This window comes from Microcaecilia unicolor, chromosome 10 (genome assembly GCF_901765095.1).
Source record: "Microcaecilia unicolor chromosome 10, aMicUni1.1, whole genome shotgun sequence".
In the NCBI taxonomy this organism is placed as follows: domain Eukaryota; kingdom Metazoa; phylum Chordata; class Amphibia; order Gymnophiona; family Siphonopidae; genus Microcaecilia; species Microcaecilia unicolor.
Genome location: NC_044040.1, coordinates 52,575,957 through 52,603,518, shown reverse-complemented (window position 1 = coordinate 52,603,518; position 27,562 = coordinate 52,575,957). Strand labels below are relative to the sequence as shown.

Below are 27,562 nucleotides of genomic sequence, written 5' to 3'. Positions count from 1 at the left end.
ACAGGGGACCCCAGCTTCAGGCCCTCTTGAACCCGTGGACAGAACAGGAGGTGGAGGAAGCCATCGGGGCGCTCCACAGGAAGACCTCGCCGGGGCCGGATGGGCTAACAACTGAGTTCTACCAGGCCTTTAAGGAGCAGCTGGTGCCGATCCTGGTGAGGGTATGGGGGGCAGCCCAGTTGGAGGGTTCCTTGCCTAGTTCCTTGACAGAGGCGGCTCTTATCCTACTAAGTAAGGGGAAGGACCCGGCGATGCTGGCCAACTGGCGGCCTATAGCACTGCTTAATACGGATCGAAAATCTTTGCGCGAATGCTATTCCAGAGAATGAGGCAGGTGTCTGGGGATTTGCTAGCAGCCTCGCAAGCATGTGGGGTTAAAGGGAGAGGGGTCTTGGAAGCTGCAGCGTGGGTGCGGGAGGGGGTAGAACGCAGTAGAGTGGGAGGGCATGGTAGGCTGTTGGTAACACTCGACCAGGAAAAAGCGTTTGATAGAGTGCAGTGGGGTGTCCTATGGAGCATTCTGGAGCGCTATGGGTTTCCGAAGGGTTGGATAGAGCAATTACAGCTACTCTATCGGCCATGCCGGGTGTTTTCCCCTGGTTAACGGGTGGAGAGGGCAGGGGTTTGAGGTAGGGGCAGGGGTCCGACAGGGGTGCCCACTCAGCCCGCTGTTGTATGCATACGCCATCGACCCTTTTATAAGACGGCTGGAGAAGGGGGGGGCGGAGGGGCTGGAAGGGGTGGAGGTGGGGGACAATAACCAGTTAAGGGTCGTGGCGTATGCAGATGACGTTACAGTGTGGGTAGCGGACCAGAGGGAGGGAGGTAGATTGCAGAACCTGATCCAGGAATACTCGCAGGCAACAGCGTCGCAGGTCAATTTTCAAAAGTCCAATAGCCTGTGGGTTGGGGATCAGGGGCTGCAATTTGAGTTGGGAGGTAGGTTTCCTACAGCTGTGGAACGTATACGGGTCTTGGGAATATACTTCGAGAAGGGGGATTATAGGCTCTACAACTGGGATAGGTGTCTCCAAGAAGTGAAGGGGAGGGTGGATAGATGGAAGGGGTGGAAAATGACCATGGGGGAGCGGGTACAGCTCATCAAGGCACACTTAGTTCCTTTGTTTCTGTTCGTCAGTTACATCTGCCTGCTGCCGGAGAGCCGGTACACGGCCTTGTATGGGGTGTTCTTCCGGCTGCTCTGGGGCAACAGGACGAATCCGGTAAAACGGAATGTTACCTATCTGCCTAGGAGGGAGGGGGGGGTGGGCATGATAAACCCAGTCCTGTTTTTCAGCGCTTTGTTCCTGCAGTTCAATCTGGGGAGGGCGGTTAGGGCGGGAGCCACCGGGGTGGGCTAGGAGTGTCCTGCAGTGGTGGCCGAGATATTGGGACCTATGGCGGGAGGGGGGGAGGGTAGTGGCACTGCGAAGGGGGGCTCCGGGGGGGGTGAGTTATTGCAAGACCCTAGTGAAATTGGTGAGGGTGTGGGGGCTGACGGTGGGGGAGGTGAAGGCAGGACAACGGGGGGTCTGGATGGACAGAGTACGGGCGCAGGTGTTCTCAGCTCCTCTGGCGCTGAGGGACGCGCCGGCCCCACGGATGCAGCACGGGTTACGGTTGATTGCTTCGAACCGCATCCCGGTGAAGTATAAAGACCTGGCGTGGCTGTCCTTTCACGGTAGACTGTACGTCCGAGGAAATTTGAAATATCGCAATGTGCGGGATAGAGGGTGCCCACGGGAGGAATGTGCTGGAACTGAAGAGACGATGGAGCATTTCCTGGTGAGGTGCCCATTTACAGTCCAGGTCTCTGACCGGGTTTCCTCGTTGCTGCAGATCCCCAGTTTCCGCAACTACAGCTATGCGGACTGGGTGTATGGCCCAGAGGGTGGAGAGGGACGCGGGGATCCGGTAACACGCTTTCTGATTTCGGTGATATTGCGGTACTGCCTCTGGATGGCGCGCTGCAGGGTGTCCCTGTACCAGGAGGTCCGGCCGGCGGAGGTAGTCAGCTGGGATGTGGTAAGGGCGGTGCAGGAAGCGGCGAAGTGGGAAAGGGTGGAAAAAGGGGTGGGGGTGGCTTCGAGGTGGTGGAGACACGTGAGGCTTAAGCCGCCATGAGGGGACATGCTTCCCAGGGGATTGTGTGCCAGTTGTCTGAAGGGGTTGTGGGGGGTCGGGGGGGGGGGGTTGATCCATTGTATTATTGAGGAGGGGGTGTACATAGATAGGCAGACCATGTCTAGCTAGGAGCCTGGGTTTGATTTGCATGTCCGGTTTTTTTTCTTTGGTCTTTCTAATAAACAGTTTCCACTGTACTATTGAGGAGGGGGAGGGGGTGTACATAGATAGGAGGACCGTGTATAGCTAGGGGCTTGGTTTTGATTTGTATGTTATTTGTTTTTAGTTTTTTCCAATAAAAAGAGTTTTCCAGTCTGCCCAACAAGATAAACTCATTTTACATGGTATGTGATACTTTATATGTATATACGAGTTTGATTTGTCCTTGCCTTTCTCAGGGCACAGACCGTAGAAGTCTGCCCAGTACTGTTCTTGTACTAAGTTCTGAAGCTAACATTGAAGCCCCTTAAAATTTACACTCCAGTCCATCCCTATCTATTTAGTCACGATCAGGGCGTAGACCGTAGAAGTCTTCCCAGCTCCCGTTTTGTTTCCAATTACCGTCGTCGCCACCCAATCTCCGCTAAGATTACACGGAACCATTCCTTATAAAAAGGATTCCTCTGTGTTTATCCCACGCATGTTTGAATTCCATTACCGTTTTCATCTCCACCACCTCCCACGGGAGGGCATGCCACATATCCACCACTTTCTCCATGAAAAATTACTTCCTGACATTAGTCCTCAGTCTGCCCCCCTTCAACCTCAATTCATGCCCTCTATTTCTACCGACTTCCTGTCTCCAGAAAAGGTTAGTTTGCGGATTAATACCTTTCAAATATTTGAACGTCTGTACCATATCACCCCTGTTTCTCCTTTCCTCCAATGTATACATGTTCAGGTCAGCAAGTTTCTCCTCATATGGTTTGCAACACAAATCCCATACCATTTTTGTAGCTTTTCTTTGCACCACTTCCAGTCTTTTAAAATCTTTAGCAAGATACGGCCTCCAAAACTGAACACAATACGCCAAGTGGGGCCTCACCAACGACTTGTAGAGGGGCATCAACCCTTCCTTTCTTCTACTGGTTATGTCCCTCTCTACGCAACCTAGCATCCTTCTGGCCACAGCCGTTGCCTTGTCGCATTGTTTCTTCACCTTCAGATCCTCCGACACCAACACCCCAAGGTCTCTCTCCTGAGTCGAACTTACTAATCTCTCCCCTCCTATCCGGTATCTCTCTTTTGGGTTTCCGCACCCCAAGTGCATCACTCCACACTTCTTGGCATTAAAGTTTAACTTTGACTTGTCCCCTTCTCCTCTACTGCTAATTCCAGACTCCGTTCCTTCTATCTCACTGCACCACACGCCTGGAATAGACTTCTCGAGCATGTAAGTCTAGTCCCGTCTTTGGCCGTTTTTAAGTCCACGCTAAAGGCCCACCTCTTTGACGCTTCTTTTGAGTCCTAACCACTGCTCACTTGCCTGTACCTTTTATCCCCTCCTTTTTAATTCCCCTTACCTCTTAGTTGTTCTGTCTGTTACCTGTCTTATTTAGATTGTAAGCTCTTTGAGCAGGGACTGTCTTTATGTGTATGGTGTACAGCGCTGTGTATGCCTTGTAGCGCTATAGAAGTGATAAGTAGTAGTAGTAGTATATAGTCCACCAATATATAAGAACTGTTGACAATAGTAATACTATAGCACCACAGGTAGGAGGTAGGCGCTGGTGCTATGATGTCAGGTCGGGTATGAAGCGATTGAGGACTGCCAGTCAGCCCAGCGAAAGCTACCCAGTCACTGAGCACCATTTAAAAAAAAATTGCACATAGCTCTGTAGTTAGTTTTTTATGACTTTTTGAAGGTAATACTAACCTAATAACAGAAAAAACTAACGTTGCCGCATACCCCAGAGGAGTTACAGCTATTACATTTTAACTGCCAGACCCGCGATCATTCTTATAATGTTCGGAGATCCCTTCTCATCGTTTCTACTCCCTCCGGGGTATCCACTCTATTGGCTATTTTCGTGTCATCCGCAAAAAGTCACACCTTTCCTTCCAACTCTTCAGCAATATTTCCCACAAATATATTAAACAGAATAGTCCTCGGCATCAACCCGAGGAACTCCACTGCTCACCTTCCTTTCCTCCGAGCTGATTCCATTTACCACCACCCTCTGTCACCTGTCGGTCAACCAGTTTCTTATCCAGTTCACCACTTTCGGTCCAAAGTTCAAACCTTTCAGCTTATTCACGAACCTTCTGTGGGGGACCGTATCAAAGGCTTTGCTGAAGTCCAAGTAGATTACATCTAACGCGTGTCCCTCATCCAGTTCTTTGGTCACCCAGTCAAAAAAGTCAATAAGATTCGTTTGGCAGGATTTTCCTTTGGTAAAGCCATGTTGCCTCAGGTCTTGTAACCCATTGGCTTTTAGAAAGTTAACTATCCTTTCTTTCAGCAGCGACTCCATTATTTTTCCTACCACCGACTGAGACTTACTGGTCTGTAGTTTCCCACTTCTTCACTGTCTCTACTTTTGTGAAGAGGAACTACATCCACTCATCTCCAATCTCGCAGAACCTCTCCCGTCTCTAAAGATCTATTAAATAAATCTTTAAGAGGTCCTGCCAGGACCTCTCTGAGCTACTACTACTATAAATCACTTCTATAGCGCTACCAGTTGTACGCAGCACTTTACAATTGAACATGAAGAAGAAAGAGCTCCTTCAGTATCCTGGGATGTATCCCATCTGGCCCCATAGCTTTGTCCACCTTCAGATTCTCCAGCTGTTTATAAACTCTTTCTTCCGTAAACGGCACAGTATCCACTCCATTCCCAGATGTTCCCTTGGCAGCCAACCATGGTCCTTCTCCAGGATTTTCCTCTGTGAACACCGAAGAGAAATAATTGTTTAGCAAGTTCGCTTTATCTTCATCACTCTCCACATGGCCATTCTCATTATCTTTGAGTCTCACAAGTCCATTCCTATCTCTTCTTTCTCCAGTATATCTGAAAAAGGTCTTGTCACCTTTCTTTACATCTTTAGCCATTTTTTCTTCCGCTCGCGCTTTCGCTAGCTGTATTTTCCTCTTCGCTTCTTTGAGTTTTATTACTATTCATTTTCATATAACTTCCATTAAAGTGTATATAAGCTTATTTATCTGTACACTTGTTGTGTATGCATTCAATTCAAGCTTTTGAACTACAACATTATTTAATTTTTATCCAGTTAAATGTCTGTTATCATATAGTTTCTCTTATGGCATGGAAGTTATAAAACATTGAATTTTATATTGAATTTGGATGTTTGTTACTCTTAAATCTAATAAAATGTACTAACTATATAAAAAGTCAGTCCTATCTTTATGTGGTGTCACTTACCTGCTTATTTTCGAAAGAGACACAAATCGGGAGATGGCCGGTCATCTCCTGAACCTGGCCAAATCGGTATAATGAAAAGCCGATTTTGGCCAGCTCCAACTGCTTTCCATCGCAGAGCCGGGCAAAGTTAAAGGGGGCGTTTTGGAAGGGTATGGAAGGTGGGACGGGGCGTGGTTATGAGATGGCCGGCTTCGGCCGACAATGGAAAAAAGATGGCCGACTCTGATGAGCATTTCGCCGGCTTCACTTGGTCCATTTATTTTTACGACCAAGCCTCAAAAAAGTACCCCAATTGACCAGAGGACCACTGGAGGGAATCGGGGATCACCTCCCCTTACTCCCCCAGTGGTCACCAACCCCCTCCCACACACAAAAAAAGTAAAAAACATTTTTTTTTTGCCAGCCTCTATGCCAGTCTGAAATGTCATACCCGGCTCCCTGACAGCAGTATGCAGGTCCCTGGAGCAGTTTTTTGTGGGTGCAGTGCACTTCAGGCAGGTGGACCCAGGCCCATCCCCCCCCCTACTTGTTACACTTGTGGTGGTAAATGGGAGCCCTCCAACCCCCCCCCGCCACAAAAAAAACCCACTGTACCCACATGTAGGTGCCCCCCTTCACCCCTTAGGGCGATGAAAGTGGTGTAGAGTTGTGGAGAGTGGGTTTTGGAGGGGGGATTTAGGGGGCTCAGCACCCAAGGTAAGGGAGCTATGCACCTGGGACTAATTTTTGAAGTCCACTGCAGTACCCCCTAGGGTGCCCAGTTAATGTCCTGGCATGTTAGGGGGACCAGTGCACTACAAATGGTGGTTTTCATTTGTTCATATGACATTTCAAAGTACCTTTATCATGTGAAGTTTGCAAAGAATATTGTTCAAGCTACACATCTGTTAAATGATCATTTTATAGGTGCATCATAGGCCTATCCGTGAGCCAAGTTTTATTATTGTATAACAGCCATGGTGTATATTGTGTTTATAGCACTAGGTTGCATTCTTCTGTTGCTGAAGCAAAATTAACAACTGTAGACTTGTCTGTTCAAAGAATATGAATCACAGAATTCCTGGCATAATAGCTGGCTGTAAAATTCTTCTTTAAGGAAGTGAAAAAGGACAGGTGGGAACAAGTAAGGGAGAAATTAAAGTATTATATTTGACTTAATAATGGAGTAGAAAAAAATAGTAATGGTTTTCTGAAACCTACGGGGTTTTATGTATGGAAACCATGTACCAAAGATTAATGAATTAAACTGATGAATCAGTAGAAAGAAATACTGCGTTAATACATATTTACATCCTTTCCTGAATTATTCCCTAAACAGTATGATAAACCTATTTGCAGTAGGGATATAATGCCTTTAAGGGCTGTAATATCTTTCACTCATTTTTGTACAGTGAAATTTGATTTCCCTGTGCTTGTGGCAGAACATCTATTCAGCTGTTGTAGTGAAAACATCATTCCCACCCAGGGATGTGCACAGGTCACAGATTTTTGGATGGTTTGGCCTTTTCCCCAGTTTTCAGATGTTTTTCGGTTCATTTCATGCAATCATTTTCTTAATGAATGCTAGAAGTTTTTGACACTAACAAATTGATTCTCTGTGTGTTCATTTCTAGGTTAATGTGCATTAACTCACTTTTGCATGCACTGCAATTTTTAAGGTATAATACAAAGTAAATGCACCCTAAGAAAAACACATCCCTATTCCCTCCGTTAACTATATGTAGAAAGTGTAGATAACATAAGCTTGATACTGTAGAGAGTTAAAAAAATGTATTTTTTAGCATGATTGCTCCAAATTATATTTTATTAAACTTAAATGTACACAGGAAGGAACAATTCTATAAAACAGGCAGTCATATACATGTAAACCTTGTGCATGTAAATGTATAGAATTGCACTTATATGCATAAGTGTACCATCAAAATGTCAGCCGGCCCCTAACTGCTATTCTAATGATGTGCGTAACTTACATAGGGGGTCTTTTACAAAGGAGCTCTAGCACTTTTAGTGAGCGCTAATAATTAGCACGTGCTAAACGCTAGACACTCATAGGAATATATGGGCATTTCTAACATTTATCACATGCTTATTTTTAGTGCATGCTAAAAACGCTAGCTTGCCTTTGTAAAAGGGGTCCATAGTGGGGGACTTATACATGGTTGGGTCTTGCAAAACTACTGCATTTTGAATCCTGAGCTGGCACAGGCAGCAGCAAGTGGAGACCACTGATGCCCCCTCCCCCGCACTCTAGAATTTTGGCACCTCCACCTCCCTTGCTCCCTGTGCAGCTGTACCAGTCGCACATAGGTTGCTAGAGTCTTGTCATAAAGTAAACCCACATGTGGTTTCAACTGTGAAATTAGCAAGAATGTAAACTGAAGTGATGCAGTAAGCTAATGATATGGAAATTTCATACACCAAGAAGTTGTTGCTAATTGGGGGAAGTCTGCCGGAAACAAGCAGACAAAGGTTCTGTGGTAGGGATGATTTCACCATGCACATGTCCAAAGAAAAAGTGTGAGCAAACATTTGTGCATGAGCTAGAATGTTGTTCTACGCATAAATATTAGCCTGGCAAAAATTTCTTCTACATAAAAATTTTGGTGAGGCGAATATTTATGTGCAGAACAACATTCCAGTTCACACACAGAAGTGTGCTCGCACTTTCATTTTTGTTCAGACAAGCTCCAGAGCTGTTATCCCCCATTCTGTCTTTTAAAGTTGCAGGCACTTGCTCTGGTTACAGAGAAAAAGGACTAAACTGGCATTTAATGGCATTGAATTCTCTCAGTAGTATCAAGGAAGGAAAAAAATCCACAAAAGGAAAAGCAACAATAAAAAGTAGTGGAAAGCAGGAACCAGTTGTGGAATCAAATGAACTTTTATGACCAGCGTCAATAGCATGTATACAGTGACACGACACGGCTGTGTTTCGGCACAAACATTGCCTGCATCAGTAGTCTGCAGATCGTATAAAAAACAAACACAAATGTAATAAAAAATAACAGATAAATAAAATAAAAGCAGAGATTTCTTATAAATAAACATACACTAAATATCAATGACATATCCTTATATAAACAACTTAAAAAATTTAGGCCTATGTTTACTAAAGTGCGCTATAGGTGCGTTCGCGGTTTTAACATATGTAACTGGTAGACATGTGTTAAACGCTAATGTGCCCATAGGAATGTATAGGCGCGTTAGCGTTTAATGTGCCTTAATTTTAAAGGCGCGTTAAAAATGCTAACGCACCTTAGTAAACAAACCACTTGTTTTATATTGATTCAAGTGAATATCAAACATGGCCCCTGTTTTATGCTTTTATGTTTTGTATGCATCTTTTAAGTCGTTTATATATGGATATGTCAATTATATTTAATGTACGTTTATTTATAAAAAAATTCTGATTTTATTTTATGTATTTGTTATTTTTGATTGCATGTGTGTTTATTTTTTTTTATAAAGTGTGCAGACCCCTGATGCAGGCAATGTTTGTGCTGAAATACAGCCGTGTCGGGATCACTGTGTACATGCTATTGACACTGGTAATAAAAGTTCCTTTGGTTCCACAACTGGCTCCCACTCTCCACTACTTTTTATTATTGAATTCTCTCAGTCAAGCCTTCTGCACTGGCCCAGACCTGGTGATACTGTTCATTTTCATACATTGAGTTTCCATATCTACCGTGTGAGTTAACTAATTTATTTATTGTATTTATTTGTTGCATTTGTATCCCACATTTTCCCACCTCTTTGCAGGCTCAATGTGGCTTACAATACATCATGAATGGTGGACATGTATAAGAGAATATACAATTAGTAATACATATAGAACTTGGGTAGCATGATAATGAAGAAACACGATATTAGTGTCTCAAACAAACATTCTGTGCTGACCAGGGACGGACTGACCATACGGGCAACTAGGCAGTGCCCAAGGGCCCAGTAAAGTTGGGGGGCTCAGTACCTCCTCCCCACATGGTCGGCATGCCCCTCCCTCAACCCCCAGGGCTGGCACTCCCTCTCTCTCTCACCCTCCACCCCCCATTTACCTCAAAAGTCCTTTCGTACAGGGCCCTGGCTGTTTGCCACTGACCAGAACCTTCTTTCTGCCATGGACCGCCCCTTTCTGATGTAACTTCCTGCTTCTGCAAGGGTGAGCCATGGCAGAGAGGTTCTGGTCAGCGGCAAACAGTTGGGGCTTTGTATGGAGAAAGGACTTTTGAGGTAAAGGGGGGTGGGAGGTTGAGAGAGTGTGAGCGCCAGACCCGGGGGGGGGGGGGTGATGGTGAGAGAAGGGGAGTGCCAGACCCGGGGATGGGAGGGGGTGAGAAAGAGGGAGTGCCGGACCCAGGGAAAGGGAAACGGGATAGGATTTGATACACTGCCTTTCTGCAGTTACAATCAAAGAGATGTGGGACCCATGAGCAGGAGGGCGGGAGGGGGGGGGGGGAGGGCAGGACCATATTATTGCCCAGAGGCCCAGATCCCTGTCTGCTCCTGGCACTGATACTCTTTATGCACTGTGTGCCCAGTAACATGAACGCACATCTCACGCTAACTGTGCACATGATAGCTTTCTGCAGTGGCCCTTCTGAAAGAAAAGCCATAAAAGTCTAATTTCCTATAAGTCCAAGTCAGGATGTACAAAATGAGCAAGATATTTTACACAAAGCTCACTGAACATTGAGGCTTTTCTACAACATCTTAAAGGTCATGGAAATATATGTGTATTTGGCAGCATGTACCGAGAGCAACTATTTCACAAAGAAACTCATTCAAAAAAAGAGCGGCATCACTTGGGAATTTGAATGTGTAATGGTGGATTTTCTAAAGCTGGATATCCCAAGAGATCCAATTAAAAAGCAAAGCTACAAACCTCATTCTTTGTGTGTATTTGAGGTGATATTTAATGCCACAAGGGTAAGCAAAGTTGCCCCCTAAATTTCTTCTCCAAAGCCTGAGTGCAAACAACCAATTAGCTGGCATGCATGACTAGAAGCAGGTCTAAATGTTGATTGGCAAAGCTTTTAAATGATGCATGTATTGCTTTTGCAAAGTGGGCAGTACCTCCCTGGAATCTAGATAGGTTGCCCAAATTTGGGCACAAACCCCAGATGTGTGCACACACGAGTAGAAGTGAATCGATTTTTTTTACTCGTTCCAAAAGAACAAAGACCAGGGGACACTAAAGGAAGTTACATGGAAATACTTTTAAAACAAATAGGAGGTATTTTTTCACTCAACGAATAGTTAAGCTCTGGAACTCTTTGTCGTAGGACGTAGTAACAGTGGCTAGAGTATCTGGGTTTAAAAAAGGTTTGGACAAATTCCTGGAGGAAAAGTCCATAGTCTGCTATTGAGATAGACATGGGAAGCAACTGCTTGCCCTGGGATTTGTAGTTTGGAGTGTCGCCACAATTTGGAATTCTGCCAGGTACGTGTGACCTGGCTTGGCCACTGCTTGGAAAACTGGATACTGGGCTAGATGGACAATTGGTCTGACCCAGTATGGCTACTCTTATGTTCTAATTGGGTGCTAACAACCAGATATTGGCATTAATTAAAGTTAATTGGAACTTAACTCTCATGGATTTGGATTTACGCATGCATTTGCCTACGCAGTATTCTAGAACGCTGCACTTCCAAAGTGTCTCACGTGCTACCCAAGCAGGGGGCGTGACCATGAGAGGGGTATGGGTGGGTCAGGGGCATAACAATTAGTTAGGCACAGTGTTATAGAATGCCAGGGTTATGCGTCCAACTTGTACACCTGGATTTTCACTAGGTTTCAGCAGGCATAACTCCTTGTGCCCAAAGTTGGACGTGGGAATCCATATTAAGGCCTAGATTCTATATACAGTGCCCAAAAAATCCGTGCGGAAAACATTTCCGCCTAAGCTCATTTTATAAGCATTGCCTAGATTTAGGCATGGTACATAGGCTACGCTTAGTTGGTATCCTAGTACCTAAAACTACGCACCTCTATTTACACCAATGAAAACGTGGCGTAAATCCCAGCGCACAGATTTAGGCACAGAGCACCATATTCTATAACAGTGCCCGTAAATTTTGGATCATCCACTTCGCCGCATATAACCATGCCCCTTTTTGCCTGCATGCATTAAAATGTGGGCACAGTGCAACGTGCCTAAATTTTAGGAAGTTGTGTGCGTAAATTCTAATTATTGCCAATTAGTGCTCATTATTGCTTGTTAAGTGCTGTTAACAATGCTGATTGGCTTGTTAAGCCAATTAAGTTGCACGCTCTGGATTTCGGAGGTAAATGCTATTGTATAAAAGGCGCACAGCCCGGAGCGTTCTCAATAGAATAGTGCCGGGCCCAGTTTTTTCCCAGAGTCTATGTTTGCGCGTTATTCATAGAATCCTCCCCCCCCGCCATGCATACTTTTCAGGCCTCCTCAAACCACACCCAAAACACATCTCTCTCAAAACTGTGCATTCCACAGGTATACCTGTGTAGGTATTGGGTTTCCTAAAATTGCTATTGACAAGCGTTAGGCAATTTATACATGCAAACCCATTATGTACATGTGTAAAAGCCACATAACCCTTTTAAAATAACCTCTGTAGGCTATCAGATTCAAAAACGGATAGTGCTGAAAGGCCACCTAGGGTTGTCTGTCACTATGAAATCCAGTAGTACAAGACAACCTCAGCAGGAGAAAATAGCAGTGTAAATAAGGTTATTTTCTCTGATATTCCAGACTTAGTGTTTCCTAGCAGGGTGCCAACACTGTAAAATCTATCACAGAACTTGCATCACCTTACAGCTTTCCAATATGCTCAGCTGGAAGTAAGAGAGCATGATCCACCCACCCACCATTTAGACATAGCCCTCCACATTTGGAAGAAAATTGCTTTGAATTAAAAGGTTGGGAGATCTGTTTGTTTCTAAGACTGTTTAAATCTATGGTAAGGTCGGCATTTTGGGCTGAAGTTCTCTCATTGGTATGAAAGAAATAAACAGATGTGTGTTTCCTTGCATATTTCTTTTTTTTTTTGCACGGAATAGAAAAAAGAGGAGAGGAGTTGTTTGTCGTCCAGTAGGTGGAATTGAGACGTAGCCCTTTAGGAGGGCGAAACGCAGCCATGTCGGGCTTAATTTAATAATGTGGTGAATAAGTTATTTTTCTCAACATTGCCACTGGCGATTCACATCTTTTTCCTATTCCGTGCTGGATCTTGAGAATCGCCAGCCTATTTGTTTTCTTGGATATATTTCTTTTTTGTTCTTGTAACATTTTGGAAATTTTTAATTTATTAGAAAAAGTAAAAAAAAAAACAACACCAAATATCTATATGTTCACTTTGATTTCCACTGAGCTGTTTTTCTGTCACAGGCATTCCCACATTGATTATTTATTTATTTTGTACTATTTACAATTATCTTTCTTGCAGAAACTTTTTTGGTCACTTATTTTTCAGGTGCCATAAACAGAATCTAGCTCTTAATGTGTAGAAACAAGCAACTGTGTAACCATGTTAACAGGTTTAATGGTACTTTCCCTGTTTCCGCACACTAAACTGTGTGTTTCTGAATTTTTCAGTAATTTTCTATTAGGGTGTGTGACATGGGCAAGGAACAGGCATGGAAGCATTAGCCAGCTAGCGCGCTACACTTACCGTGTGCTAACTCGCCAGGGGCGTAACCAGACACACAGTTTTGGGTGGGCCTGGGCCCAAGATGGGTGGGCAGAAGAACCCTGCCCCATCCCACTGGTGATTTTCACCTGCATGCCATATGGAGGGCATAATCGAACTGCGCCGGCGAAATAGATCGCTGGCGATCTATTTTGGCGGCGAGACAACAGCTGGCCAGGACCGTATTATCGAAAAAGATGGCCGGCCATCTTTTCTTTCGATAATACGGTTTGGCCCGGCCAAATGCCAGAGTTCGCCAGGTTTGTTTTTCAACGATAATGGGAAAAATGCCGGCCATCTCAAACCCGGTGAAATCCAAGGCATTTGATCATGGGAGGAGCCAGCATTTGTAGTGCACTGGTCCCCCTCACATGCCAGGACACCAACCGGGCACCCTAGGGGGCACTTCTAAAAAATTTTAAAAAATACACAAATAGCTCACAGGTGCATAGCTCCCTTACCTTGGGTGCTGAGCCCCCCCAAATCTCCCCCAAACCCACTCCCCACAACTCTACACCATTACCATAGCCCTTATGGGTGAAGGGGGCACCTACATGTGGGTACAGTGGGTTTTGGGGGGGGGGGTTTGAAGGGCTCAACACTTAGCACCACAAGTGTAACAGGTAGGGGGGGGGGGGTGGACCTGGGTCTGCCTGCCTGAAGTGCACTGCACCCATTAAAAACTGCTCCAGGGACTTGCATACTGCTGTCAGGGAGCTGGGTATGACATCTGAGGCTGGCATAGAGGCTGGCAAAAAAGGTTTTTATTTTTATTTTTTTAGTGTGGGAGGGGGTTGGTGACCACTGTGGGAGTATGGGGAGGTCATCCCCCATTCCCTCTGGTGGTCATCTGGTGAGTTGGGGCACCTTTTTGAGGCTTGGTCGTGAAAATAAAAGGACCAAGTAAACCCGGCGAAATACTGATTAACGCCGCTTTTTATTCCCATTATCTGCGAAAGCCGGCCATCTGGTAGCCACACCCATGCCTGCCCATGTTCCGCCTTCGCTACGCTGCCGACACGCCCCCTTGAACTTTCGTCAGCTTGGCGACGGGAAAGCGGCAATGGTGTCAAAAAAACAGCTTTCGATTATACCGATTTCGCCGCATTTGAGAGATCGCCGGCCATCTCCCGATTTATGTCGGAAGATCGCTGGCGATCACTTTCGAAAATAAGCCTGATGGTCTCTCAAATATCCCCCCTCTCCTGCATACCTTTTAAATAATATTTTTCCACTGGCTGCGAGCAGCAACTAATACGCACTGCTAATGTTGGCCACACAGCCTTCCCACTGATGCAACTTCCTGTTTCCGCATAGGTGGGAACACGTCAGAGGGAAGGCTGTGGGGCTAGTTCGAGCAGTATGTATCAGCTGCTGCTTGCTGCAGGCGAAGATCTGCTATTTACAAGGTACGCAGCAGGGACAGTTGGGAGTTTTCAGCTGTTGAGACTTGGGAATCCCTGCCAGCCACATCATAGGTGTGCTGCTACTGGGTGGGTCTGAACTCAAAGTGGGTGGGCCTGGGCCCACCCAGGCCCATCCTTGGCTACGCCAAACTCGCTAGCACACGCTTACTGCGAGGGCACTTAGCTCTTCTTAAATAGGAGGCAGTATGTGCTCCTGTATTAACTCTCTGCACTAATGGTAACATTAATGCATGACCTGTTATAAAAAATAGAGGGAACGTCCCCAAAAAGAGTCTGGGCTTAGGGGGAAATTCTCCACATGGCATCTTAAAAAATTGGCGCCGTAAAACCACACAGTTCGTGCGATTCTATAAACTACTCCTAAAGTTAGGCGCAGTTTACAGAATACGCTCATTCACTGTTCTTGCACTTAAAATTTAGGCCTAAATACCTAAAATCAGGCCTAAATACCTGCGCCTAAGTTAGGCGCAGATCGGATGTTTTCTATAATAGTGCACATAGTTTTTTGAAACATCCACAACCCGCCTATTCCACGTCCATGGCCACGTCCCCTTTTCAACTGTGCGCATTAGAATTTACATGCACCACATTAGAGAATATGCCTAGAAAGTTGTGCGCGTAAATTCTAATTAAAGACAATTAGTACCGCTAATTGGTTAAGTACCAATTTTCAGCACTGATTGATTAGCTTGTTAATCAAGATGTGCACGCAATTTAGCCGCATGGCCAAACTAGCGCACACAAATTAAGGCACCATATATAGAATTTGGGGGTAGGTGTATGGCAAAATTCCACATCGCAATGCGTTAAGCCTAGATTCTAGCCCACTTTAGTTAAAAGACCCCGAAGTTATTTCAGGGCATCACCTACTTCCAGCTATTGTTTCACAACCTCTAAAAGAAAATCCCTTTCCAGTATCTAAGGTAAAGAAACTAATAAGTGCCAATTTAAGGTTGTGCAGTTTCCTGCAAATGAAATACAAATGCTGATTACTTTTAGCAAAGCATATTTTACAGATTGTCCTTTTTGCAACTAATTGGCACTGCTAGAGTCCTGCTTCCATTTAATGTAGCCAGAGCCCTCTGTGAACCAGAGGCTTGTCACTAGCTCAAGCGAAAACCCCTCAGGAAAGACACAGGCTTGAGAGCAGTTTTCAATTAGTCTTCACTGTCTAACTTACTCACGTGTCTGCTGTGATATAAAACTGACACATCAGATGAACAGGAGTCTGCAAGGGACCCTAGCTGTAATGCACGATAAAGAACAGCCATAAATTACCCAGGCCATGAAAAATGTGGCCTTCCGACTTCCAAATCATGCACAAACTTTATGAGACATATCGAACAACACATTTGGTACAGCTTACTGCTAATTAACTGACCATGACACTGAAAGCTGTATTTAAAACAATACATCAATACTCATTACTGTTCGTTTGATATCGCTATCTCTCCAGTGAGTTATATATATTCTCTGCAATGTTTTCAGTGGTGTTTCTTGCAAGTCAGCATCGGAAAGAAGCTTATACGCATCTTTCACACCAATTGCAACTTCTGTGCAGTGAGTTCAGTAGCCAGATCCTAAGCCCTTGTTCTCGGTAATGCACTCAAGTGTACAATTCCCTTAGTAGCCAACCCATTCTGATACCAAATTGACAGTATATTAAATTTATGTGGGAGCATATGGATGTCCTCGGCGATTTTATAAAGGTTGCCCAAATTTAGGCGCTGAGAGTAAATTCTATAATGCCCTCCCCAGACCCATCCGATCAATCAGGGACTATCTACCCTTCTGGAAATCACTAAAAACCTATTTGTTCAAGCAAGCCTATCCAAAAGTCCCAATCTAATCCTTGGAACCCATCACATGTCCAGAAGACAACAACAATGACTCAGACTACATCTCCCACCAAATCTCCCTATGCTTTTCCCATGTCCCATCCCCCTCCCGCCTCCTCTACCCCTCCTCCAATGCTCATCTACCCCTTACTCATACCTCTCATACTCCCTTCATCCTTCCCCATCTCTACCTACCTATCTCTTTTATTACTCTGCCATAATTAACTTATATTTTCTCTATCAATACTCTGTAATCCATATTATTATGTAAACCGCATTGAACCTGCTTTGAGTGGGAAAACGCGGGGTACAAATGTAATAATAAATAAATAATGGCCTTTGGGCACCTAGTTTCCATTATAGAATTGAACAAAAGTTGGCATTTGTGTACCAACATTTAGGCGTTATCCCTTATTCCATGTAAAAATGTTGGCATGTATATGCTACACTTTAGCATATTTAGGGGCTCATTTATGAAAGAGAAAAATGTCTAAAAAGTGGCATAAAGCAGCATTTGGACGTTTTTGTCACCAAAATGTCCAAATTGGTATTTTTGAAACCCATTTTCCAGATGTTTTTCTATGCTGTTTGTCTTCAGTGTGTTCAAATCTCAAGAGGGTGTGTTGGGGGCAAGTTAAGGGTGGGAGACCTGGGTGCTTTTCAGCCATAATGGAATATAACAAAAAAGTCCAGGTCTAAAACTGAGTTGTTCTGAGCTAGACCAGTTTTAGCAACGACTAAGCCTCAAAAAAGTGCCCCAAATGACCAGATGACCACTGGAGGAATAAAGGAATGACCTTCCCTTATTCCCCTGGTGGTCTCTGACCCCTTCCCACTCCCCCACAAAGATTTGAAAGAAACAGTACATACCAGCCTCTATGACAGTCTCAGATGTTATAGCCAGTCCTATTACATCAGCAAGCAGGTCCCTGGAGTAGCCTAGTGATCAGTGCAGTACGATATGGAGAAGAGGACCCAAGCCCATAATCCACTCTAACTGTGGAAAGTATGAGCCCCCCAAAACCCACCAAACACGTACTGTACTCATATATAGGTGACACCTGCCGCCGAAAACGATTCACGACCATCAAATCTTCAGGTGATCATTAAAGACCTATCTGTTTTGCAAGGCCTACCCTACTGGCCCTACTTAAATGCCTTAACTCTGCAATGCATCAATACCTTACATCGTATTGGACATTATATATTCCTTTATTTCTTTGTCCCCTTTTGTACCTGTTTACTCTAACCTTATTTAACCCTTATTTTAAATTGTATTTGTTTAACATCTACCAGACTTGGCGACCACCTTTATGGTATTAAGTAAGCCACATTGAGCCTGCTAATGGGTGGGACAATGTGGGATATAAATGTTACAAATAAATAAATAAATAAATAAATAAATAAATAAATAAATAAATAAGGGTTATTGTACTGGTGTACAGTTGGGTATAGTAGGTTTTTGGTGGGGTTTGGAGGGCTCATCATACAATATAAGGGAGCAACTGTGAGATGTGTACCTGGGAGCTTTTAGGTGAAGTCCACTGCACTGCTCCCTAGGGTGCCCCGCTCTGCTTGGATGTCTGCATGGCCAGTCTACTAAGAATGCTGGCTCCTCCTACATCCCAAAGTTGTGCATTTTTCACATGGGCATTTTTTTTCGACTATGGAACAAAAAGATAAACTCACAGAGCACAAAAACATCTAGCAAGTGGCCATTTAAAAAAAAAAAAAAAGATAGACTTTTTACTGTTTTGAAAATGGCTATATTTGTTATTCGTGTTCTGGATGTTTTGAGCAAAACATCCAAAGTCAGACTTAGATGTCATAACAAAAATGCCCCTTCACGTATTCTATAAGTTATGCACCAAAGTGTGGGACCTTCCCATGCCCCACCCACACATACTCTGCTCCCATCTACACTCCCTTCTATTGTGTGCTAGGCAGATTGCTCACTAAGCTTGTAGAATACCGCTTACTGAATAACCAGCACTTAAGTGTGTGAATGTTACATTCATGTTAAGTGTTAGTATTCTGTAATCTTAGCACGTAAGATTACCGAATTAGGGGATATGTACCCCTTTTCTCTTTAGTTCATCCTAGTTATGTCTAATTTGCAAAGAATGCAAAAATGGCCATTTGAAAGGTCCCATTTAGGATTTACCTTAATTATGAACTTTCCTAAATCTAAGTTAATTAATTTTGATATTATGGTAGTTTATATCTTACATAAGGCAAATCTTGAGGTGTTGACCCCTGAGACGTGGTGGAAGCCGGCATGTTTATCTTAAGAAGCTGTGAACATTGCTATGTTTGTGTTATGTAATTTGATGGAAATGTACATGTTACCTGGACCTGATGAATAAAGCAAGAGTGGGGGGGGGGGGGGGGGGGGGGGGAAGCAACAATACACATTACTGCTAAACAGCCACTTTCAACAAATGCTTGGTTAGAAATGTATATATGCTTGAGTCTTCTAAGTCCTTGTTTTAGGGTTTTTGAATTCCATTGCCAGATGATAGAAAGCAGAAGCCTACTGAAAAATCATAGAATAGATAGATTCCTAAGCTTTCGCTAAATTATGGCAGTGCTGATTTATCATCACCTGTGCAAGTACTTTTTCAAATAAATTCAAGTAAAAGGTTTCCTACTGGGTCTGGCTAACAGTGGAGGGGAATACAAACTGAGTTCATTATGGGATTTTGGAAATGATCTTTCCCTTATTGGGTAAGTCAACAGGTGAATTACTAGCTCACCTACTTCCACTGTATGTTACTATTAGAGAGACTTGGCCAGCCACATTAGTATGGAAACATTCTGGTTCCTGTGTTACTGGCAGCGTTTAGGGTCTAGTCAGTAAATAAGCTGGACAACCTGAATGGTGACCGGATTGCGGCCAGCTGGCTACAGGGAAGGTTGGTACAAATTATGGCTTGATGCCCAGAAGCAAGCATGTGACTGGAGTCTTTAGAATTATGCATTGCCTAAAAGAAGCAAGTTTGGCACCTTCTCATTAAGTAGATGCTTTTTCCTTTGTGCAATGGTATCAGAATTAATAAGATGTCTATTGGCCTTCTGTAAAAAGAGATTCAATGAACGAGAGGAGAAGTAAAAGATTTGTGGGCTCAGTGTTTTAAACAATAGTGATCTCTCTGAGTGAGACTATAAGAAAGGCACATGTTGGCATCAGTTCTGCACAATTCCCATGTCACAAGATTAACTGCAATTACTCTGCCTGTATACTCATACTGCAAAACCAAAACAACAACAATAACACAACCAAAAATCAAAGTGCAAAACAAAAACCTATGCTCAGCATACTGGGGGGGGGGGGGGGGGGGGGACCTTTGGCTCTGTCCCATGCACACCTACCCCCTAATTCCATAAACTTGCATTCACAATTTTACGCTTCCTCCCCTAAGTCTATTCAAGTTGCCAAAAATTGGGTGCGCAAATAGGGGTGTGCACAATTTAATTGAATAATGAGCTAATTAGTGCCAATAATTGGCTTAACAAGCAATTATATGCACTAATTAGATTTAATTGGAATTTACACACAAGTAAAAAAAAAGTGGGTGTGGAAATTGGGGGATCATAGGCAGAACAGTGCGTTGTTATAGAATAAGGGGGATACGAGCCTAATTTAGGCGCATACATTTGAACCACATTTCAGTTGGTGCAAATGTCCATCCCTGAAGTTAGGTGTGATTCATAAGCGCTACTCTATAAACTGCACCTAACTTTAAGCACAGCTTATAGAATAGCTCTTTTTCTGCACTGATTATTTTTTCAGTGCCATATATAGATTTCACCCCTTAGCGTGCAACCTTGCGCATACAAGTTATAGAATAGTGTCTGTGACGCAGTAACTTACAGTATTAGCTGCTAATTGGTATTAACAATCAATTATTGGCTATAATATTAATTGGTGCTAATTGACACTAATTAGTAGTTATATGCATAATTGCCCTTACTTGAGATTTTACAAATTGGGCGCAGAAAAGTCATATCGCAACTGCAAGGCAGCAGGGACCAAGAAGGGGCATCAGCAGCCAAATACTTATATATGCAGGTTAGGCGCCTAACTGCCTAGATTTAGGTGCAAGCATTTAAACCAGCCATTCAGCTACCGTGGAGGGGCATAATCGAATGGGGGCGCCCGTCTCTAAGGGCGCCCATCTCTAAGGACGGCCCAATAAAGGGACGTCCCTGACCATATTATCGAAACAAGATGGGTGGCCATCTTTCGTTTCGATAATACGGTCGGGGACGCCCAAATCTCAACATTTGGGTTGACCTTAGAGATGGCCACCCTTACAGATGGCCGACATTGGTTTTTGCCGATAATGGAAACTAAGGATGTCCATCTGAAAAACAGCCAAATTCAAGCCATTTGGTTGTGGGAGGGGCCAGCATTTGTAGTGCACTGGTTCCCCTCACATGTCAGGACACCAACCGGGCACCCTAGGTGGCACTGCAGTGGACTTCAGAAATTGCTCCCAGGTGCATAGCTCCCTTACCTTGGGTGCTGAGTCCCCAACCCCTCCCCCCCAGGTCCGTCTGCCTGAAGTACACTGCACCCACTACAACTGCTCCAGGGACCTGTATACTGCTGCAATGGACCTGAGTATGGCATTTGAGGCTGGCATAGAGCCTGGCAAAAAGTGTTATAACCTGTTTTTTTTATGGTGGGAGGGGGTTAGTGACCACTGGGGGAGTAAGGGGAGGTCATCCCCAATTCCCTCCGGTGGTCATCTGGTCATTTAGGGCATCTTTTCACGGCTTGGTCGTGAAAAACAATGGACCAAGCAAAGTCAGCCAAGTGCTCGACAGGGCCGCCCTTCTTTTTTCCATTATCGGCCGAGGACGCCCATCTCCTAATCATGCCCAGTCCCGCCCCAGTCCCGCCTTTGCTACCCTGCCGACACGCCCCCATGAACTCTGGTCGTCCCCACGACGGAAAGCCATCGAGGGTGTAAAAAAATTAGCTTTCGATTATGCCGATTTGGGCGACCTTGCAAGAAGTGCGCCCATCTCCCGATTTGTGTCGAAAGATGGACGCTGTTCTCCTTCGAAAATGAGCTGGATAGGTACTCACACCTAAAATTAGGTGCATAATCGCGATCTTACGCTAGTATTCTATAACAGCACTTACGAGCATAACTGCTGTTATAGCATTCGCTCTCAGTGCGCTTCATCCGGTGCCTAACTTCAGGCGACCTTTTGAGAATTACCGCCTTAGTCCTCCCCATGTTCGAATTTTGCACAACTGAGGCACTTATGTGTGGCTGGACAGTAGCCCAAGTTAAATCTTGAGGATGTTACTGCCCACAAGGTTCCAACTTGTGCTGAGGCGGCCATTTTTCTGTGTGCTGCCACGTGTACCCAAACTGGCTGTGCACGTTCCCGCCCATAGTGTTTCAAAACCGCTGTTGCAAGAGCCAGGTGTGGTCGCTGATCTGTCTTGCATTTACAGCCACATGAGCCTCCACCTGACAGAACACTGTATTAGCATGCAACCTAGCTCCTCAAGAAGTAAAAGTTACCTCAATATATGGTATGATTTTGCAGGAGAAGTCTTCTAGAAGCCACTTTTTGGTCAGCTCATGAAAGATTACCAAAGGCAAACAGAAAAAAATGATCAAAAAGTCCCAGAATGCCAAATTCGCTAAAAGAGAGTTCGATATACTCCTCATGTAATAGTTGTGGCACACTATACACATTACAGCCATGTTGCCCATTATCCCAACGATAAATATGATGACCGAGAGGCACATCACGGCGTAGGCGCCATACGAATCCTCAGTGAGTGGGTAGAAGGGATTCTTCAGCTGAGGTCTTTTCTTCCTGGTTTTATTGCCAGGTATCAGTGCCTGATTGATATCCAGGCTATCTGGAATGGCAGCAGAATCATTTAGAGGAAGGGCATGGGCACCTGTTTCCCTCACAGCTGAATGGCTCTGAAAGGATTCGTTGAAATACAGGTCTCCAGCCTTATTCTCTGGGTTTGCAATTTCTCCTCTCTTTTGCCTTTCAGTCGTGCCACTGACTCCTCTCTTGCTCCTTTTGCTCAGTTGAATTCTTTGACTCTCCTCTGTCCTTGTCTCTTGCAATCGGGGAACAGAAGCTCCTCTTTCCAGAGCTGCAGGACTTTCTGGGCTCAACTTTACCTTTGGTCGGGCCTGACGCTGGGGGTCGGGTTGTCCTTTCTCACCACTGCTCTCCCCAGTGCTAAGTGCCTTTGTTGCAGAAGGTAGAAAGGCCAATGCATGGTTTGGTATCGCTTGTTTTTGTAATTTCTGTAAAGTGCCTTTTGCAGAAGAGGCTGAATATGACAGCGATTGGGTATTGCTTTCTTTCCTCTGCTCAGCTTCATCTTGGCTGATCTGAAGCGGACGGCACCCGTTCCCCTCACGGTCAGACCTGCTGGCCACGTTTGATTGCAAATCGTGCACGGTCCCTCGGACTGACACGGCGACAGAGCACAGAATCAGAACCGAAATTGGGAGCCGTGGAGGGCATTGCATGGCGATGAGATCCCGGCTCCAGTTGCAAACCGGTGAAGAAGTTGATGGTGTTATCAAGACATGGCACCTGAGCCCAGCCTCTGGCTGCAAAGGCAAGATAATAATGAAAGAACTCCTCAAGGTGATACGGCTGAGATCTTATGACCACATCACACCGGGAGCCCTTCCCAGTTAAGTTCGATTCATGTCCACAGCAAAGATCAGAAGAGTTTCAATGAAACCAGTGTTTAAAAAAATAAAATAGATCAAGCAAGCAAAATAGCTCTAGAAGGTGGTGTTATTCTTGTCAGGGCTTTACCTGATCTGGAAAAGTTGAGACACGCCTGTGCTTATTAAAGCTCAAGCCAGCAGCCGCCCCTGCTGTTTTCACCATGCCTTTGCCTTCATTGGACCTTGCCTGCCTCTTCCCGTCCTTGCCAAGCGTCTAATATCTGCTGCCTGATTGCCAGGGAGGGCAGGGCCAACAGCAGCACAGGGGTTACAGGGGGCTTTCCGCAAACTCTTCCTCCCTTCCGCAGGTTGGCAGCTCTCCTTCGCCTGTTATAATGCGCAGAGAAGGGTGAGAGAGGAAGCCCGGGTCTGAGAATGGCAGCAAAGTTGCCAGGAGGAGGGGTGATGCTGAGCCTGCAGCAGCCTGTCGTGTTTTTTTTTTTTTTTGTCTGCTAAGGCTCAGCTCCTCTCCCTTCCCCCCGCCTCCTGGGTGCTGTTGGGCTGTTAAGGAAACGACTTCCCTCTGGAGGCTGAAGGAAGAATCAGGGGAAGGTCGATGCAAGGATTGACTCCGGTGCAGGCTGCAGCTTCCCGAAAAAGCTGCACGGAGCGGGGGAGGAGGGGCGCGATCGCCCTCTTCTATAGGCTGCAGCTGTGCAACAGCTGGCAGGGACAGCAGAGCCACCAGGCTGCTGGTGGATAGTTCCACGCCTGTGCTGACCCTGACGATTATTACCAACTCTCACGTTGCAATTTGCCTTTTATTAAACTTTGTATTTATTTGTTTACCTTTTTTAAGCCGCCTACACAGGGAACATTTCTGGTTTATTTTCCTGCCGGAAGGCGCATCACTGAGAGTGGCAGAAGGAAGAGCGAAAGGTCATGTGTAACAAATATAAATAAAGAAAGGCCTTATTCACCTCCTCCCCTCCCCCCCCCTCCCCGTTTCATGTTAAAAGAAATGAACCCACTGTCAGCGTAAGAAAATCTCACGAACCTATGTGGTCATTAAGTAACTGATGAGAACATATACTGCCCATTTGCCACAGATCTGCCAGCTATGGCTGTATTAAACGTGCCCAGTGTGTCATAGAATTGTTGCTACAATCCCCTATTCACTTGGCATCAGCAAAGCACAAAGACCACGCCCCCTTGGTCTCTTCCCAGTTCCCACCTTCCTCAAGTTGCCCTTGTGCCACTGCTGCTGCCTACACGAGTTTCCTCTGCTAAGGAGAAGGAAAATGATTTAGCCAGGGCTTTTTTTGAGGGGGTACTTGGGGGGTACTGACTACCGGCACCTTTTTCATTGTCTGCTAAAATTGACCCATGGTCCCAAGTTTTAATGAAAGAGCTCAGGCCATACACACCAATTCTGCCTTGTCATAGATTCTGTGACTGGTTGCAGGGGGCCTGGCTATTGTGGGGTGGGTCCCTCAAGTATCACCCCACCCCTGAAGGGTGGCCTGGCATTTGAGTACTGGCACCTCTATTCTAGAAAAAAATGCACTGGGTTTAGCTCACACCTTTTTGGGTCCTAGTTCAAGAAGAGCTACATACAACTATCTATATAAATAATTCTCACCTCTAACATTCTGAAGCTCACTCTGTGGCAGGGAAACACTGAAGCCCTGCACTGTTGGTAGGCTAGGCTGTCAGCACCATTCACTCTCACTCCGCTGTCACTCATAGACCCGCCCTCAGCCACGCCCCTTCCGGACATAATTCACAACCCCAACGTTCTAATCCAAGCTGCAACTTCCGAGGTGGCAGAGATAGGAATTTTCCCCCATGAGTGTCTGCCCCGCCCTCGCATCTGAACGTGATGACGTCGAGGGCGGGGCTATGACACTCAGCGAATCGCATCGCCGCACCCACTACTGAAGCCTCCAGCGCAGATTGCCGCAACTCTCCCCTCCCTCCGTCCGACGTCAGCTGTTTTGTTTTCACACATGGCGAGAGGGTTGTATTCCTGCCTCTGGCGGCCGCCTGAAACGGAAACTGCAAGTATCTGGATGACCAGGTGAGATTCGGCGCTCTGAGAACTCACGCTCCCCCACCCCCCTTTCTGTTTTCCTCTTGCCTCCGTTCAGCGCTCCTACAGCAACGTCGCCGTCACACCGAGCCAGCCCGTATCCACCACAGAACCCTCAGTCAAAGGCCACTAATTCTGTAGCCTGCGCCGAAAACCTTGCTAGCGCCCGTTTCATTTCTGTCTGAAATGGGCCTTTTGTACTAGGAGTAGATATTTTCCTGTCCCCAAAATGGCTTTACAATCTAGGGGGCCGATGCAGTAAAGTGCTTTGCATACCAGTTGCCTAAACAATAGGGCACTCTCAATAAAAAAAAAAAAAAAGTGTTGCACATCAGCTAATAGTGCTCAAAGCTTTTCATGGACATCAGCCACAGCACATATAAACCCCAATGAAAGTGCAGGTGCAAAGAAGTGGGCAGATTAAAAGCCTGCATACAATGCAAGGGCTTCAACACCAAGTCTGAGGAGGAGCAAAATGTGCTCTCATTCTTCTGTGGTTAGATTTAGTGGGGATTTCATGCCTGCTTTTTCTGTTCAGTGCACATATGTAAGACTCACAACATTTTTCTAGGTTCTGCAAACAGCATGGATAAAAAAAAAAAGCAGGAATGAGGGGTGGTGCTGGAACAAAGAGCTAAGTGCTGGACTGTATAGAATTGCATGCATGCACAGGTTCACAGTAAAATAAATCAGCACTTGAAATTATATGTGTGCATGCGCTGGGATGCTATTCTGTGCATAAATATTGGTATTGCAAAGAATAGCATGCTAGCACATGTGCAGATGTACATGAATGCAACTCCAGGTGCTGTTACATAAGTACATAAGTATTGCCATACTGGGACAGACCAAAGGTCCATCAAGCCCAGCATCCTGTTTCCAACAGTGGCCAATCCAGGTCACAAATACCTGGCAAGATCCACAAAAAAGTACAAAACATTTTATGCTGCTTATCCCAGAAATATTTTCCCCAAGTCCAATTTAATAACAGTCTATGGACTTTTCCTTTAGGAAGTCATCCAAACCTTTTTAAAACTCTGCTAAGCTAACTGCCTCTACCACATTTTCTGGCAACAAATTCCAGAGTTGAATTACACGTTGAGTGAAGAAATATTTTCTCAGATTTGTTTTAAATTTACTACTTTGTAGCTTCATCGTATGCCCCCTAGTCCTAGTATTTTTGGAAAGCATAAACAGACACTTCATATCTACCCATTCCACTCCACTCATTATTTTATAGACCTCTATCATATCTCCCCTCAGCCATCTTTTTTCAAAGCTGAAGAGCCCCAGCTGCTTTAGCCTTTCCTCATAGGGAAGTCGTCCCATCCCCTTTATCATTTTTGTCGCCCTTCTCTGCACCTTTTCTAATACCACTATATCTTTTTTGAGATGCGGCGACCAGAATTGAACAGAATATTCGAGGTGCAGTCACACCATGGAGCGATACAAAAGCATTATAACATCCTCATTTTTGTTTTCCTTTCCTTTCCTAATAATACCTAACATTCTATTTGCTTTCTTAGCCGCCGCAGCACACTGAGCAGAAGGTTTCAACGTATCATCAACGACGACACCTAGATCCCTTTCTTGGTCGGTGACTCCTAACTTGGAACCTTGCATGATGTAGCTATAATTCGGGTTCCTCTTTCCTACATGCATCACTTTGCACTTGCTCACATTAAATGTCATCGTCTCAGACCTGATATAGCGGCCACTAACCCAGATCCTTGTGTGCATGCATCCAGTATGCTCCTATTAGCTTTAATTTTTTACATATGGTCTATTTGCATACTTTTGCATTAAGAAATCATGTGCACATGGCTCTAACACAAGTTTAAGTTTGTACCTGAGACAATGGAGGGTTAGCTATTTATTTAATGATTTGCCAAGAATCACAAAGGACTACAGTGGGATTTGAACTGTAGCTTCCACACTGCTGCTCTAACCAACTCCTCCATTTCTAAAAAGGGCTGGTCACAATTTTATTCAATGACCATAGCCTGCTCAGGCTGTGATCTGTACTTCTATGTGTTGTCTCTGTTCAACATGTCCCATAAGTACATAAGCACTGCGAACACTGGGAAAAGACCAAAGGTCCATCAAGCCCAGCACTCTGTCTCCGACAGCGGCAATCCAGGCCCCAAGAACCTGGCAAAACCCCAAATTTAATAATGATCAATGGACTTTTCCTTCAGGAATCTGTCCAGATCCCCTTTAAACTCAGCAAGGCCAGCTGCCGTCACTACCTTCTCCCAAAGTCTAAAACAGATACAAACATATTGAGAACTACAGACTTTTGTAAAAGGAATCAAGTTTTCTTTTGAGTATAATACAGTGGATATAATTT

General features: G+C 44.9%; 1 protein-coding gene across 1 annotated transcript in view; it reads right to left on the bottom strand.

Moving 5' to 3' along the window:
* Positions 1-23,561, bottom strand: part of GPR37 (G protein-coupled receptor 37) — a 45,877-nt gene extending 22,316 nt beyond the window's left edge. Inside the window, exon 1 of the mRNA XM_030216948.1 lies at positions 21,990-23,561. Within this exon, the coding sequence (XP_030072808.1) occupies positions 21,990-22,970 (981 nt within the window). The 5' untranslated portion in view covers positions 22,971-23,561. The remainder of the gene's footprint in view (positions 1-21,989) is intronic.
* Positions 23,562-27,562: the final 4,001 nt, after the last annotated feature.